At 49.3% G+C, this 16,697-nt stretch overlaps 1 protein-coding gene across 1 annotated transcript in view; it reads right to left on the bottom strand.

Annotated features, from left to right (window-relative positions):
- The window catches only part of CFAP54 (cilia and flagella associated protein 54), a 3,669,934-nt gene that overhangs the window by 1,363,421 nt on the left and 2,289,816 nt on the right, over window positions 1–16,697 (bottom strand). Inside the window, exon 34 of the mRNA XM_069629416.1 lies at window positions 16,436–16,666. Within this exon, the coding sequence (XP_069485517.1) occupies window positions 16,436–16,666 (231 nt within the window). The remainder of the gene's footprint in view (window positions 1–16,435; window positions 16,667–16,697) is intronic.

Below are 16,697 nucleotides of genomic sequence, written 5' to 3'. Positions count from 1 at the left end.
AAAAGCTGCACCAATCTGGCTAGAGCACTAATACTATCAAAAATCGACTACTGGAATGGCCTATATCTTGGTGCTAACAAATACATACCAAAAAATTACAGATCCTGCAAAATAACTCCCTCAGGACAGCTTTGAGCATTCTGTACAAACTCCATATCTTGTTACGCTCACCTGGTCTCTGCGGAGGCGTTGGGGCCCGGTTGCAGCCCTCCCTGAACTTGAATCGCCCCCTTCAGGCCTCTCCCTCAGTAGAAAAGCTGTGAGCAGTGGTACGTATTGATACTGCTCCTACGTGGAGATAAGAGTGTGTGAGGCCACCAATCTGTGATTGTTGTACCTCTCGAACCCTTCACCCCAAAGTACGGTTTCTGTGAGCATACGCCAGCCCATAAAGATCACCTGTGAATTTTTGATGATAAGCTCTCCGTCCTGCTACTTCTGGCAGGGGCGCTTTGAATGGGATGTAGTTCCTTCACCGATCCTTGATAAGGATTAGTCCAGTCCAGCTGCAACTATGCTTCTCCTTATGATTGGTAAGTCTTTCTTGAGCTCATGTGATGCTGTTCGTTCTGTTTAATGTCTTTATATGTTGCTCCTATTTATGCCCGCAATGATGTCTCTCTTCTGTTTTCTTCCCTTAGATGGAAATGCGGCCTCAATGCAGCTGTGAGACGCATGACGTGGCCGGATGGAAGATGGATGCTACCGCAATGTTCGACAGCAGGTAAGTGATGGTTTAAGGAAAGCACAAACTATGGCGAAGCACAACCTTAAAGTGACTGTTTTTTCGATGTCTAACCTTGTATTCTGTTTTTCCTTGCAGGTGCTGCTGTCGACGATGGAGCGTGTCATGCTACGGTGCCAAGATGAAGATTCCGGCAGTCCGGAAAGTGTAAGGATCAAAACTTGTTTCGCTGAAGAGATGTACAGGTAAGAACAGCTTCCCCCAGTTGGTAAGTATGCTGGCTGGAAGCAGGATGTCCAGGAAGCAGGATCTTCAAAGGCAAGTCTGACCTCAGGCGACGGTGAGCGTTACGCTGCTTGCAAGTGCAGAATAACGCGAAGCGTCTGTCTTGAGGCTCGGGGCAGCTTATATAGCTGAGATCGTGGGCACGCCCATTAGGGCCAGCTTACCAGCCAAACCCTGCCACTCCTAGTGAGTGCACATGTGTGACGGCAATCCATTAGCAGCCACACCCAAGAATACACTTGGAGCTGCTTAATGGATGGAACATTCAAGGTTAATGCATCCTGCTTAATGGATGGAATGTTCAAGGTTAATGCATCTGAAGTGCTATGTCCATAATAAAAGCTTTCTGGTGTTAAATGGATGTTCTTGTTTACTTTTGTTCATAAGCCTGGTGCCAAAGGTGCCAGGACAGTGTCCACCCAGGTCTCCTGTGCATGCAACCCCTGCATGCCTGTGCCCCTGACTTCGTGACCATGACATATCTCCTCCATAAGAAGAGACCACAACTGGCTCTCTATTAAAGAAAGAATTCAACTCAAAACCGCATCTCTCACATACAAATACCTTAACAACTCAGCCCCACAATACCTCACTGATAAGTTTACCATGAAACAATACACCAGACTTACCAGATCAGCCAGTATGGTCTTACTCCAAGTGCCCAGATACAAATGACAAACAGCTGGAGGCAATAGCTTCCCTGTCTTGGCCGCCCAACTCTGGAACTCTCTTCCACCCAACTTTAGACCCAGCCAATTCCTCTCTAGCTTCAGATTCAAAATGAAAAACTGGCTTATCTCCAACAACGACCAGTAAGAGGACCCTAGCATCTACCATGTATATTTGAATGAACATACCTCTGCTCTGCCTGAACTTAACCAGGCCATGCTTAGCGCCTTTGTTGTTTCTGTAACCACTGTGAATTATTTTGTAAATTCCTTTGGGCATCTTGTCAGATATCTAATTGTATAGTTTATTTGTACCCATGTAACTAAGATACTTTATTGTACAGTTTATCTTCGCCTGTGTAACTAAGAATTTTGCATCATCTTGCCCCTTGCAACTGCGCCCAGATACCCACGTGTGGGGTGCGCATTATAAATAAACAAACCAACAAAGAGATACATCCCCAGGTACCGATTATCATACTCACGCAGAGTGCCCCAACAGTCCCCTGTCTGGAGGATCAGTGATAGGATCTTCCCCTCTGTCCACTACTCCTGTTAGATTTAAATTCATTAGTAGTATGGATGAGAGTACTTCCTTGAATATAGTGGGAGACACAGTCCCGCAGTATGAAGATCCCAATTCCCCATTTTTGAGAAGTAGAGACAGCCAACACATAGGTGCACCCTCTTTGGCAGCACTGAACTTTATTTTAAACTCTCTGGTTAAACTTTTTGAACTCCAAAGAGAGGAAGTAAAATATCATAGTTTGCACTTTGAGGCAGTCCACCTAAAATTGTACGAGTGCGTTTCTCGACTACATGACATGGAATCCAGAGGAAAGTTAGATGGAAATGCAGATGACCAACAAGCACCAGGAACTATGTACTTTCCACCTAAAATTGTACGAGTGCGTTTCTCGACTACATGACATGGAATCCAGAGGAAAGTTAGATGGAAATGCAGATTACCAACAAGCACCAGGAACTATGTACTTTTGTCCTGACTCGCCCTACTCTGACTCAACAATGATGGGATTCACCCGGCTCTGTAACATAAATGAGGGTGATGAGGAGCTCCAAAACTCTGCCTCATCTGGTACAAGCAAGGAGCTGATGGAGTTGGAAACAGCGGTCCTCTACCTTGATCATATAATATGTCAGACAGAGGTAATGGCTTAGAGCGAGCTGGGGACAAGCAAAGTCACATCACGGACCGTTGGGGCGGCATAATCTAGTTGATCTCCTAGCAAATAAAACGGAAACAAAGTAAAAAAATCCGAAAGGAAATAGACAATCCAGAAGAAGCGCAGGGAAATCATTTGTGTCTATTGTGCAGGCGAGCATATTATTTGCCCCTATTATTTCCTGTCTTTACAAGAACTAAGGCAGGGAAAAAAAAGTCACAAGTAAGGGAGAGAAATGAGGGGGAGTTACACGATGCAACGGTGACAGTAATGGTCGATGAAAGGGAGCCCCAACTGTTAACCGGTTCTGAACGATAGTATGATATGATATGATCGGTTATTTATAACGCGCTTAATACCCAGAGGTTTCTAAGCGTGGACCCGGGGATTGAACCTGTGTTGCTCCGTGTCGTCTTGCTTCCAAGGCAAGTACGTTGCCGCTGAGCTATCCTCCCGAGATGCAAACTACCATAGTTAAAAACTGTGGGTCCTCTGATAAGGAAGGAGGGCACAGGGGCTTTGGGAGACAAATGGTATTGGCACAGGGAGGTGTTCAAGCTAAGAAAACAGCCCTAAACTACCTTCCACCGGCAGGCCTGATGGGTGGGCCCCTGGGGTTGTCAACTAATATAACTAAAAACATTTCAGCACCGGTGGATCAACGGAGGAATAAGGGGCTTTTGGAATCAACAAGTTTGGTGATGGAAGCACTGTTCATGGCAGAAGAAAACATAATCTTGAACAGAAAGGTTGTCCTAAGTCTCCTTCGAGGTATAAGGTCCTTAAACAAAATAAATTCCAAAGACATCATATGTGTGGTCTTCACAGATCTAACACAGTGTGACATTGTGGAACTGGTTATACCTTCAGAGATGGTGCGAAATTCTATCTTGCCAGAAGTGGAAAACCATAAGAGAAGTGGGTTTGATATTAGAACTCAACAGCAGCCGGGAAACACGGAGGAATTAGCCTCTTGACAAATCCAGGGGCAACACCCAAATTCCTACCCTCGGCTGTGAATATCCATGGATGTAAGATCGGAACTGCTGAGACAGGTAAAGGTTTGTGACCTGGGCAACACAGGCACGGATTGGACTTGGTTGCCTGGCTAGTTTGATAAAGGAGGCTCCTGTGAAGGGCGCAGCAGACCGGGCTTTCAGTAAGACCAAGCCATTAAAGATTCTTCCTGGGAATTCTTGCAGACACAAACAGCTCTTGCAGAATGGGCAGCTAGGTGCTAAACTCCATGAGGTTGATATCATTTGCCTTCTAGAAACTCTGACGATTACACCGTTGGTGTTGGATGGTTTTGTTTGTATGTCCCAAAGTGATGTTACATTTTCTTGTGGGAGACCAACAGGAGGCCTATTAATTGCAGTAAAGAATGTGGGGGCTATCAAAACACGAAAATACATGGAAACAGTGGAAGGGCTTTTGACAGTACATATTAATGTTGGGAAGGGAGGCAATGATATCTTGATAGTAAATGTATACTGGAACCATGTAAAAATGCAACTGCGTTCCTTTCTTTATCAGCTGGAGGAGCAGGTGTTGAGTAATAGGTAAGGGGAATTTGGCTCAGCCAGTTTGTTAATCATGGGGAACTAAATTCTAATTGCTTTTGGGAAAAAGTGGTGTAGAACGCTACAAACTAGCAGTTATCTAATTACCAGCTCAGGCAGATCAGGAGAAGAAAACGATGGATGAGAATCTTGGAGGACTTGACTATGGTAAGGTTGAGCAAAAATGCGGAAGGAGCCTTGGGAGGAGAGTTTACTTAGGGGTGGGGACTGTATCACTCTCGGATTGACTTTATCTTTGTAGCGTTACGCTCACCTGGTCTCTGCGGAGGCGTTGGGGCACGGTTACAGCCCTCCCGGGGGCGATGTCGCTCGGGTCCGACTTCGCCCTCTGCGCTTATGTGGTGACTTGTAGTATTGGTGATGCTGTTCGGGACTGCTCCTGCGTGGAAAATAGAGGGCGTGAGTATGCCAGCTTGTGCGCCTGATCCCCTTCCAGATCCCTTCTCCCAAACTGTGGTACCCGTGGGATGCGCTGTCCCTGGAAAGCTCACCTGTTGATTAGTTTTGGCAAGCACTCCGTCCTACTGCTTCTGGCAGGGGTGCTTGTATGATCTGGACCGAGTTCCTTCACTGGTCCCTTGCACGTGGTAGTCCAGTCCTGCTGTGACTAAGCCACTATACTTCAGGTAAGTGTTCCTGCTTGCCTTTGTCTTTCCGCGTATGTTTCTGTTGTATTCTAAAGTTGGTTGTCTTGTATTGCTGTCCGTTCCACTTTTGTTGTTTGCTCTTTTGCTTTCTTCCCTTGCAGGTGATGTTGCCGGCCCGGCAGAAGCTGCAGAGCTCGAGGCGGCAGCCGGAGGGAATGAGGAACGAAGCTGCAGCGGTACAGTAGCTGTTAAGTTCTTAACTAGGGGGTGCGCAGGGTTCAAATTGCGGCGCAGCCCTAGGATGGATGTTCTAACCTTGTCTTTTTTCTTCTTCACAGGGTCCGAGTTCGTGGATGCGGAGTGCGGTGCTGCGGCGTCGGGATCAAGATCACTAGATGTCAGGAGATGAGTCTGCAGATGAAGTGATGAAGCACCGGTTTCCTGGAGGTGAGTATGCAGGAGAACGCCTGGTTTCAAACATAAGCAAACTTGTCTAAGCGGCGGTGAGTGTCACGCTGCACGCAAGTGCACAGTAACGCGAAGCGCCAGCCTTAAGGATGGAGCAGCTTACATAGCTGAGCTTCTGAAGCCACGCCCACCAGTTTCAGCCTGCCTGCCACACCCTGCCACATCCGGTGAGTCAGCACATGAAGACCAGGCCTAGGGAGCCACACCCGATGAGTCAGCACATGAGGATGATCTCTGGAATAAAGGCTTTCAGCTGCTGGAAAAAGTTCTTGTAAAATAAAAGCACTCCTGCACTGAAATAAAGTGTTCCTGCTCACATCTCTATATGAGATTGGCGCCAAAGGCGCCAGGACTGAGTCCAGCCAGGGCCCCTGTGTTTATAGGTCTCAAAGGGACATAAGTGAGTCAAGTGACCCATTGCCCCTGTCACTAGATGGTGTAGAATGATCACAGCATGCTTATTGCGGCCTTTAGAAGGTGGACTGGTTGGGAGAACGATCCCCAGACCAGAAGATGTTAGGTGGTGTTAGGAAGCGATAAAAATAACCAAGTCAGCTGGCATCCTAAAGACATAGCATGTTTTAATAACAAGGTCCTCTCCCAGCTAAATCCTCAAGAGCGGGCATTAGTTGATGTTCTACTCTGTCCATCTCTTTCCATCCTTTATACACAATTGCTCTACAGCATCACAGTCGAAGAGGAAGAATCAATCACCCTTTCGAGTGAGCTTTGTGAAATTCGTCCAACAACTCACAAGGGAGAAGAGAGTGGCCATTAGAGACATCAAAAGAGCTGTGTGGCCAGCAAGGAAGAAACAAGAAGCCATAAAATGGCTTTGTCAACAATTTAAGAACAGAGTGAAACAAGTGAAAATAGCCAAATATCAGCTTAATGGGGAAAAAATGCTAAAGAGCGTGACCAACAAGTGGGGTGCCAACTACAACAAGTCGGGTACCAACTATTGGAAGTTGTTGAAAGATCAGGAATACTGCCAAGTCGAGGTACAGTTGAACCCAATTCAGGCAGTAAACCTGGGAATATCACTTTCAAACCATATACCGCTGTATCCCAGTGAGACCCAGGTAGCTTGCCCCAGAGTGCCCTGGAAGATTTGTTTGGATCAGGAAGATGTGTACCTGATCATAATGAAAAGTAATAACTCCCAGACACCAGAGTTTGTTGTATAATAGAATCTTTAAAGCATCTCCTGAGCAATGGGCACATTTCATGTTTTGCCTCTTTAAGAACATCCTAAGAGAGCAAAGGTTTCCACGTGCATGGCATCATGGGCATGTAGTTACCATCTTTAAGAAGGGGCATCGTCTGGACCCTCTGAATTACTGGCCCATTACGCTACTAGATGCTGGCCAAAAGAAAAACTTCACAGCACTGTTATTAAGGGATTTAACAAAGTGTACCTAGAAGAAATCCATCCTGGAAGACTCCCAGGTAGGTTTTAGACCTAGTGTGGGAACAAACCTGCCTGGAGCAATTATGGATATGCTCCATCACCGAAAGGGTTGCATGGGAGGGCCGGTGCTACATGTTGCTATCATCGACCTGTCCCTTGCGTTCATACCATAAGCAGTGAAGGCCTACGGTGGAAACTACAAGTTAGAGGTCCCATCAGTTCTGTTAAGCATCCATATTCGACTTCACAAGGACTCTTCCATTATGGTACGGCTTAATATGGGAGGTGACCTTACAAATCCCATAAAAATGTTATAAGTTACTCACCAAAGTGACTAACGTACTCTTAGTCCATAGTCCCCTTTCCTCCATACTGTATGGGCGTCCCTTCCAAGGGACGGGAGATCGAACCTTTTTCACCAGAAAAACCTTCTTCCCCTTTAAATTTAGAGGCACGTGGGGGCGCGGCCCAGGGAGCATGTGCTGCCCTGACTCCGCCCTCCAGCGCCACACCTCAGTCCCCATTGACGCGTCGACAATAGATTTAACATTGCCTAATGACACCAGTATTATTCGGGGGCAGGTTAGTAGGACGTATGGAGAAAAGGGGACAATGGATTAAGAGTACGTTAGTCACTACGGTGAGTAACTTATAATTACTCTTAAGTCCCGTCCCCTTTCCTCCATACTGTATGGGCGATTACAATTGATTGTAGCCCCAGGCTGGAGAGGAGACCCTCCTTAAGCAAATAGGTTCCTGAGAACCGCCTATCCGAAAGCGGCATCCAAACAGTAATGCTTGCAGAAAGCCAAAGGGGAGGCCCAGGTGGCCGCCCTGCTTGCGACTTGCCACGGGACATAGCGTTGGAATGCAATGGCTGTTGTCTTGTCCCCGACTGCGTGGGCATGCATGTTGGCTGGGAGCAGCCTGTGCTGACCCTGATACGTTTCCTTGATGGCAACGACCATCCAGCGGGATATGGAAGCCTTGGAGGCCTGGTAGCCTGGCATCGAGCTGCCGAACGTGACGAACAGGGCGTCCGACTTGCGGAAGCCCTTGGTCCTGTCCAAGTAGAATTTGAGGGCGCGCCTGAGATCCAGGCAGTGCAGCACTTTCTGTGCATCATCCTTGGGATCGGGAAAGAACGTAGGGAGGACTATTTTCTCGTTCAGGTGAGATGAGGATGGAACCTTGGGCAGAAATGGCGGGTGTATCCGTATCACTACTTTGTCCTTGTGGAAGGTGGTATATGGTTAAGAGGCGATTAGCGCCTGAATCTCGCTGACTCTGCAAACCGAGGTAAGACCAACTAGTAAGGCCGTCTTGATAGTGACCAGCCTAAGGTCCACGGACGCCATTGGCTTGAATGGTTTGTGCGCCAGGGTGCCCAAGACTAGATTAAGGTCTCACACAGGGTGCGGTCTCTTGACGGGCGGGTAGAGCCTAGCAAGACCCGTCAGATGTTTCTTGACGATAGGGTTGGAGGAGGAAAAAATGCATTCCTCTGAGTTCCTGTACACCCCAATGGCTGCAAGGTATGTACGGCAGGTGTTGACCTGTACACCCGAATGAGCGAGGTGCGCTGAAAAGGAGAGCATGTCGTCCAAATTGCAGGCCAAGGGGTCAATTCCCTTGGAGTGGCAGAACCTAGTCCATTTGCTCTTGTACTGGGCCCTGGTGACTTTGCTCCTGGTGCCCTGTATGATATCCAGATTGGCCTATGAGAGGCTAAGGTGCCTAAGCCTTACCTGCTCAGGTACCACGCTGTGAGGGCTAGTTTCCCTGGCGCGAGGTGGATGATTCTGCCTCCCTGCCGCGCCAGAAGATGTGCTGGGCCCGTCGGAAGGTGTATCGGTGGCACCTCCGAAAGGCTGAGGATCTCCGAAAACCATGGCCTGGCCGACCACCATGGAGCTATCAGAATGATGCAGAGTCGGTGAGACTCCTTGATCTTGCAAATTGCTCTGTGTACCAAAGACATAGGCTTTCATGCCGGTCCACTGTAGGTGAAATGCGTCGCCCAGCGAGCCGGGGCCCTGCCCTTGCCAGGATGCAAACAGGGGGCACTTCTTGTGCCAGGTGGCAAAGAGATACAGGAGTGGGGCTGCCCCCACCTGATGACGATCTCCTGAGTAATGAGGTTGTTTAGCTGCCACTCGTAATTGTCCGCTCCCAGCCTGCCGAGTCTGTCCGCCTCCAGGCTGGATTCCCTCTGGGAGGTGGCTGCCGAAAGGTAAATTTCATTTCCCAAGGCCCATTCCCACTTGCTGATTGGCAGGCTGCACAGAGGAGGGGATCTGGTGCCTCCATGCTTGTTGACGTAGTACATGCTGGTCGGGTTGTCTGTCTGGATGAGGACAACCTTGCACTTGAGAAGTGGGAGGAATGCTCTGAGCACTAGCCAGAAGGTGTTGAGCTCCAACCAATTGATGTGGTATTTCTGCTCCTGTCGAGTCCAGGTGGCGTGGACCGAAAGATCGTGTCATGCATTCCGCATGGCGGCGTTTGTGGGACGCCTGGAAGCGCCATTAGCGGTTCCGTTACGTTAGCGGCCGTTCGGATTCAACGTTCTAGTTGTTATCCAAGATGGCCGCCGCGTCTATTAATGCAGGTTCGATCCTTTCTTCCCCGCGTTGCACCTTCTATGCTCCGCGAAGGTAACGCTTCTGTGTTCGTTCTTTCTCCGTTATCACTTTCCTTCTGCTATTGCTTCTCCCCCGTGTCTCTTGCTCCAGACACCGCTAGTGTCCCTTCCATTCAGCCCGGTATCCTGCTTCGGATATCTTGTGTTTCTCCTTCTGTGTTTCCCAGCTACTTACCCGTCTCTTCCTGCTGTTCTGTCTGGGATATCTCCTCTCTGGGCAGACTTACCTCTCAGTCCTCGTTGGAATCTCTTGTGGATCTGCTCCGTTAACAGCCCTAGAATCTCCTGCATGCCAAGTATCCATTCATCCGGACTCTACTAACCGCATACGCCTCCAACCGGCCTGCACACCGTGGAACCAACTAGCAGGGTTTTTTCTGCCATTCGGCTTTTTCCCTGCTCCGGAACCGGCTCCCGGGAGGCCCCCCTGTCTGGTTATAGCATATACCGACAGCGTGGCATCCCAGGGAGCTCGTCCCTTTTTGCACGATAAAAAGACCAGGAAGAAAATAAACACAGAGAGGCAAGAGAAACCGAAGAAGAAGTACCAAGATGATCAATCAGCTCTCTCAGGTGAGGTGAAGGGGAAGGGAGTTACATCAGATCGTGACAGATCGTCCAGGGTGGCTCGCCAGCCTTCGAGCGAGGAGTCTGTGGTGATGGTGGCCTGCAGAGGGGGCGGCCGAAAAGGCTTGCCCGTCCGTAGGTTGCAGTCCATGGACCACCAAGTTAGGTCCGGGTGGAGAGATGGAGGAACGTTGATCATCTTGGATTGTGAGCCCCGCTCCCGATTCCATGAGGCCGCGAAGTGCAGCTGAATCCTTCTCATCCTTAGTCTTGTGTGCGGCACAGCTAACAGGACCGCCGCTAGTAGACCCAGTAGATGTTGGTACCACCATGCAGAGGTCACCTCTCTGCTGAGGAAGTGGGCGGTGACCTTCTTGATGGCCGAGATCTTGTCTTCCGACGGGAAAACCCTCTCGGAGCACGTGTCCCAAATGAGTCCCAGGAATGTCAGAGTCTGCGTGGGGAGCAGCTGTGACTTCTTGAGGTTGAGCAAGAAGCCCAGGTCGTGTAGTGTGTTCATAAGGGCACGGGATGAGTGGTGAACCGCCTCCAGAGACATAGCCCTTACAAGCCAGCCATCGAGGTATGGGTAGATGTGGAGGCCCTGCGCTCTAAGGAGGGCTGCTACAGCGTTCATGAGCCTGGTAAAGACCCTGGGGGGCCTGTTTGAGACCAAACGGAAGGACTTTGTACTGGAAATGGCAGCCCATGATTCTGAACCGGAGGAAAGAACGATGGGGCTACCAAATTGGGGAGTGTAAGTACGCGTCCTTCAAGTCCAGGAAGCACATTCAGTCTCCCTTGTCCTATGTCTTCGCTATAAAAGCTGGTGTAACCATCTTGAATTTTTGCAGAGGTAAGGAGAGGTTGAGGGTGGAAAGATCCAGCACAACTCTCATGCCTGCCTGGTTCTTCTTCTGAATGGCGAAAATCCTGGAGTAGAAGCCAAAGCCTCGCTGGGAGGCTGGTACTTCCTCCACTCCCTGGCTTTCTACGAGTGACCGGATCTCTGCTAAAAGAGTTGCTGTCCCAACCTGTGGGAGTGGAGGGGAGGAGAGGCTAGGATGGGTAGGCGGTACCCCGTGGATACTACGGAGAGGATCCAGGGGTCCGTGAAATTCTGTCACCAGAAATTTGCGTGGAGAGCAAGCCTGCCACCCAACGGAGACACGTGGACCAGAAGGGGAGTGTCATGCCTTCTTTCCCTCGGAGGTTGATGCTAAGGAGGGGGACTGGAAAAAGCCCTTACCCCCGCCCCTTTTTGTTGTTTGCGCCGGTTCTGGGACGGTGGGCGGTCCGGCCGCCTGGGTCTGCGTTCCTGGAAGCCGCAGAACCCTCCATATGTACGACCCTTCTCTGAGAACTGCTGAGATTGGGTGTAAGATTTGGGCGTGGTCTTTGTAAGAATGAACAAGGACTTTGCCGTTTGTGAGCTGTTCTTCTTCTTCTTGTCCAGGTCTTCATCCGTAGAGGAGTGGAAGAGGTCCCCTCTCGAACGGCAGATCTAGGATGCACTCCTGGACGTCCGGGTTGAATTTCGCTGCCGGAGCCAGGCCGTGCGCCTCATGTCCGTGGCAATGCAAATCGATATGCGCTACTGTGGATTCCATGAGGTGGTGCGCCACAAGCTGGGCTTCTGGTAGCCACACTTAAAGCGAGATTGGCATTCGGAGGGGAGTTCCGGGAGGAAGTCCGCAATTTCCCACCATAACCGTTGGTTGGCGGCAGCCAGCATGGCATCTGCGTTGGCCTGACGCAGGTGTGGAGGTGTTGGAGTAGATCTTCTTGCCGTAGGCATCCAAGATCTTATCCTCCTTGCCTAGCAGTGCCGCAGAGGAGGCGGCTGAGGACGACTGAGGCTTGGAGTATAGTGATGCCACAGTAATCACAGGAGTGTGGCTGAGGATGGGTCGAGAGCATGGGTGTATCCCCTCCATCAGCCTGTAATTGGCATCCAGGCGTCGGTTGACCTAATGGACTGAGTGGGGCTTGAGCCAACCCTTCTTGGCCAGGGAGACTACATCGGTTTGCAGTGGAATCCCTGTTGTTGGCAGAGGGGCATTTTGTGAGGACTTCAGCCAGAAGCCCCTCTGCCGGTTGTTCGACCTCGGGTTGAGGGAGGCCCAGGTACTCCGCCAGGCCAGCAAGGCGTTCATGGAAGGCCCTAGCTCAGGATGGCGTGTCCGCATCATCCTCCTCATTTGTGTCCTGCAGATCCAGAGGATCTTGCGGAGGAGGAGAGGTAGATGGAGCCGGAGGCTGGGGTACAGAGACCGCAGCCGGAGGCTGAGGAGGCAGCGGAGGTTGCGGAGTTGGCTGTGGAGCCGGAGAAGGAGGCTGCACCCGGGCTGGGGGACCCGATGAAGGCGTCTGTGGTGCCTCTAGCATGGCGGGAAGGACTTCCCTAACTGCATCCTTGATGATAGCCCCCATCTGCGGAGACCTCATGAGGCCAAGGAATTTGTCGAAGAGCACCTCCTCACTGGCTGAAGAGGTGGTAGGGGGTACTGACAAGGCAGCAGGGGACTGCTGGAGCCACTGTGTACCCAGTCCGTATGGACGCATGGGAAAGCTGCCCTGCGCATATGAAGGGTAGACTGTAGGCCACATACCTGGTTACGACCAGTCCCACCTCGACAATCGTTCTTCGCCGAATTCGTGGAATAGCGTTGGACGGGTGTTCCTGTTTGGCGCAGCGGCCGTTTTGTCGAGCTGCCTGCAACGTGATACCCAGCCCGCTGGGTCCGGCTTGGTCCAAGACTCTAGCGTGTGGATCACTGGGCCTACCCTGCTCCTCGGGTCTCGGTCCGGTAGGTGTGGCACCCTCGACCCGGGGGTCGGTAGAGCTACGTATAGGTGCCCCCTCGTACATATTGCCGGTATTAGGGCATATCCCCTCTGACGTATTGCCGGTGTTAGGGCGTAGCCCCTCGCCCATCGCACCGGTAAAGAGCAGAGCCAGTAGCTGTAGCATCCTTGGTGCACATGCCAGTAGAAGGACGTGGCCGGTCCCTCCCGTGCGGGAGAGTCCCTGGGAAGGAGTCTCCCTTGTGGGGTGCGCTGGAAAATATCGGCCCTACCTTGGACCTGGGATGAAGCTTCACAAAGTTCTTGAGAACCTCTGGAGGCGACTTCTGGAAGAGCTCCCTCCACCTGGCTAGTTTGTTCTTTAGAGCCTTCGAGGACAGCGAGTCACACGTCGAATATGATTGCCAACCGTGGTCTGGGCCAAGGCAACGTAGGCACAGGGCGTGGGGGTCTGAAGTTGGGAAGAGCCGTTGCAGGATGGACACCTGCAGAACCTTGTAGAAGTCGACATGCGCGGGGCGGAGCGTGACGCCTGAGGACCGAGTACCTGAATGATAGAAAAGACAAAAAAAGGCAAATAAGAAGTATCCGCGCATGGAATTACATGGCCGAAGCCAAACCCAGGAGCGCTGGGGAATTCGGCCTGTTCCCATCGACCCAGAAAAGGGGACTGAGGTGTGGCGCCGGAGGGCGGACTCAGGGCAGCGCATGATCTCTGGGCCGCGCCCCGCGCACCTCTAAATTTAAAGGTGAAGTAGGTTTTTCTGGTGAAAAAGGTTCCGTCTCCCGTCCCTTGGAAGGGACGGACATACAGTATGGAGGAAAGGGGACGGGATGCAAGAGTAAGAGGGGGGCTTACATCAGGGATGCATTTGGGAAGCCCTGCTGTTTAACCTCTATATGGCCGATTTAGGTGATTATCTACAGAATTTCTCATTTAATAAAAATATATATTTTTATTGGTTTCCCCCAAAAAAATTGGTCACAAAGAGTCAGAGTATTCATGACAGTTTACAGTTGTTAGCATTGTGCATCCCTGTCTACTATAAGAGGCGGTTCCCAAACCACATCACTCCTAATCAAAAGTATTTAATCACCCTCCTCCCATCACCGCCAGATCTTGTCTGCTTTTTGAGGGCATCCGTGTGCAGTATATATGCCTCGCTCGATAGATGCACAAATGTCTACATCGGCCACCCATTGTCTATACAGGGGGTGATCCACGGCCCCCCCACTTCATGGCAATGTTCTGCTTCATCAAACCAGTTGTTGTGGACAAAAACTGTTGTTCATTTTCATTATAGGAGTTCTCACCCCAAATCCCCAACAGTAACAACTTAGGGTCCCACGATATCTCTGTGCCCATTGTTTTGGATAATTTTCTACAGCATGCCGACCAGAAGCGGCAGACCCGCGGGCAGTCCCAGAGAATGTGGATTAATGTGCCATCCTCCACCCTGCACTTCAAGCATTGGGGACCATCAACCTTGCCCCATCGAAACAGCGAGACCCTGGGATAGTAAACTCTATGAAGGATCTTGTGTTGTACCAGGCAGAACCTAGAGGAGATAGCCACCTTACTGGGGAACTTCCAAGCCTCCACCCACTCCTCCGGCTCCATGGGTCCCACATCTGCCTCACACTTAGTTTTAAGATTGGATGATTCTGGGGTCACAAAAGCACTTATGGCTTGGTATAAGGTAGACGTGATCTTGGTGGTTATGTGTCCTAAAAGAACATTCCTTTCAAGTGGGGAGCATTGCAGTATATCCGGCAGGTTTATGAGTTGTGTGCACAGTGCATGCGATATTTGCAAGTAATGTTACTGTTCTGGGTTTGGTAACCCAAACCCCCATTCTAGCTCAACAAATGAAGCAATACTCCCCCCCCCTCCTATCACACATCCATTGGTCTTAATGCCTGCATCCACCCATCCAGATAATACCTGCAGTTTATTCAACTCCAGCATTTAGGTATTTTCCCAGAGGGGTTGAGCTCGACTCAGTTTGACATTCCACCCAGTGTGTTTTTGGACAGCCCGCCACACCTGTACCGTGTGCTGAATCATTGAATGCGGGGAAGACCCCTGTACCCGTCAGTATAAATAACAGAGCAGATTCACACCCTCCAGTGCCATTTTCTGAACCCTAGGGGGGTTGAGAAAAGGATGCTGCATGGGGACCCTGGGGCAGGCTCGGGTCCCCATGCAGCATCTCATTGTAGAGTGGTCAAGGCAATCCGTGGTTGTGTACCATACAGAAGTCCTCATTGATTCCCCCACAAGTTTTTAACAAAATATTCCCCTTATTATTTACGCAAACGACACAATTTTAATGGACCACTCTAGAGTGGGTCTTCAGAGATTAATTGATGCTTTTGTAGGTTATGCAGGACAGAACCACCTAATCATTAATTAAAGGAAGACAAAAGTAGTATCTTTTTTGGGGAAAAATAATCGTAAGCCCATGGTGTGGCAATTAGCTGGGAGAAAATTGAAAAATGTATAACATTTGACATAACTGGGGATTCAAACTACTGATCCGTCCAAACTGTCAAACTGAATATAATGTCACCATTTTTGAAGGACTGGTTTGAAAGACAGCTTTACCCCTCCTGATGAGCATCCCTATGGTAGCACTCTGTTTTGAACTGGGCCTAGCTTCGTTAAATATGTATACTCTGGAAACGTTTGCTGTTATGTGAGAAATGTATTAATCTGCCACCACAATCCTTGTTTGAACTAATATGTGACAGAGCAGGGGGAGAGGAGAACCAATTCCCCAAGGTCTATGTAAAGGCACTGTTTGAGAGGGGAACTGATTTGTCGGCGGGAATCTCAAACCTACGTGCACTGAAAAAGAAACTGTTTGCAAAGGATTGGTGCAATACTATTATGAAAGACATAGGAGTAACTGAACGGATTGGAAAGGATTGGTGGAAAAGAAAGTATGGTGTCTTTTAAGTGATATGTTTTAAAAAGGAAAAAGGTTGATTTTATATTGAGTAAGGTTTGCTTAAAACCAATTGTTTTTTTCTACAATTTGCACAATATAAAATAAAAATCCTCCACGCACCAACCTACGAGCACATTCTCTGCCCCCCTACACCGCTAACATTATTTGGAGTCCTGTCATATGCAGCCCAATATAAACACGACAATTCTATGCTGCTGTACAATAAAAGATGTTTTGATGTTTGTTGTTGCCTGGTGTGCCTTTTTTCACAAGCTGGTGAATGAATGTTACGGTAACACTGCAACTGAATCTTTGCATGGTGTTACTGACCACAGTTGCATGAATTATCCCAACAGTAGACAATTTATAGATGCATGATAGCTTTGAGTCCAATACTGCACTCTTAGTATACAGAACATTATTGAAAATCTAAACCTTTGTAGGTATGGACTTTGAAATTCAGAAACAGCACAGTGAGAGGCACACCGTCATTTCTGTCGCTTTTACACATCCACCATGGAGGCTATGCAAATTGCAGCATTGCACTGTATTCATTTCACTAACGTAACAAGAGGCTAAAAAGCAGTATACCTTTTTGCACTTTGTGAATGGTCATATTCTTCCTTTGGCAACTGGTCTAGGCTTTTGAGAAGCAAGCTAAAATGTGAATATGAAATAATGATATTCATCTGAGATCTCCATGGCATTTCTTCAATGCATATTTGCTTGAATCTTTTGCGCTTTATATACTTCCCAACAATGGGAGTGAGTAGGACTACTAGCGTTGTATGAGCTCTTTTTTTCAACTCTTCCACAGATTTGCTGGAAAACAAAAAGGAGACATTCTCAGTTA

Source organism: Ambystoma mexicanum, chromosome 12, assembly GCF_040938575.1.
Source record: "Ambystoma mexicanum isolate Mex_15411 chromosome 12, UKY_AmexF1_1, whole genome shotgun sequence".
NCBI lineage: Eukaryota > Metazoa > Chordata > Amphibia > Caudata > Ambystomatidae > Ambystoma > Ambystoma mexicanum.
Note: the sequence above shows the minus strand (reverse complement) of the source record. Positions and strands in the feature narration are given on the sequence as shown.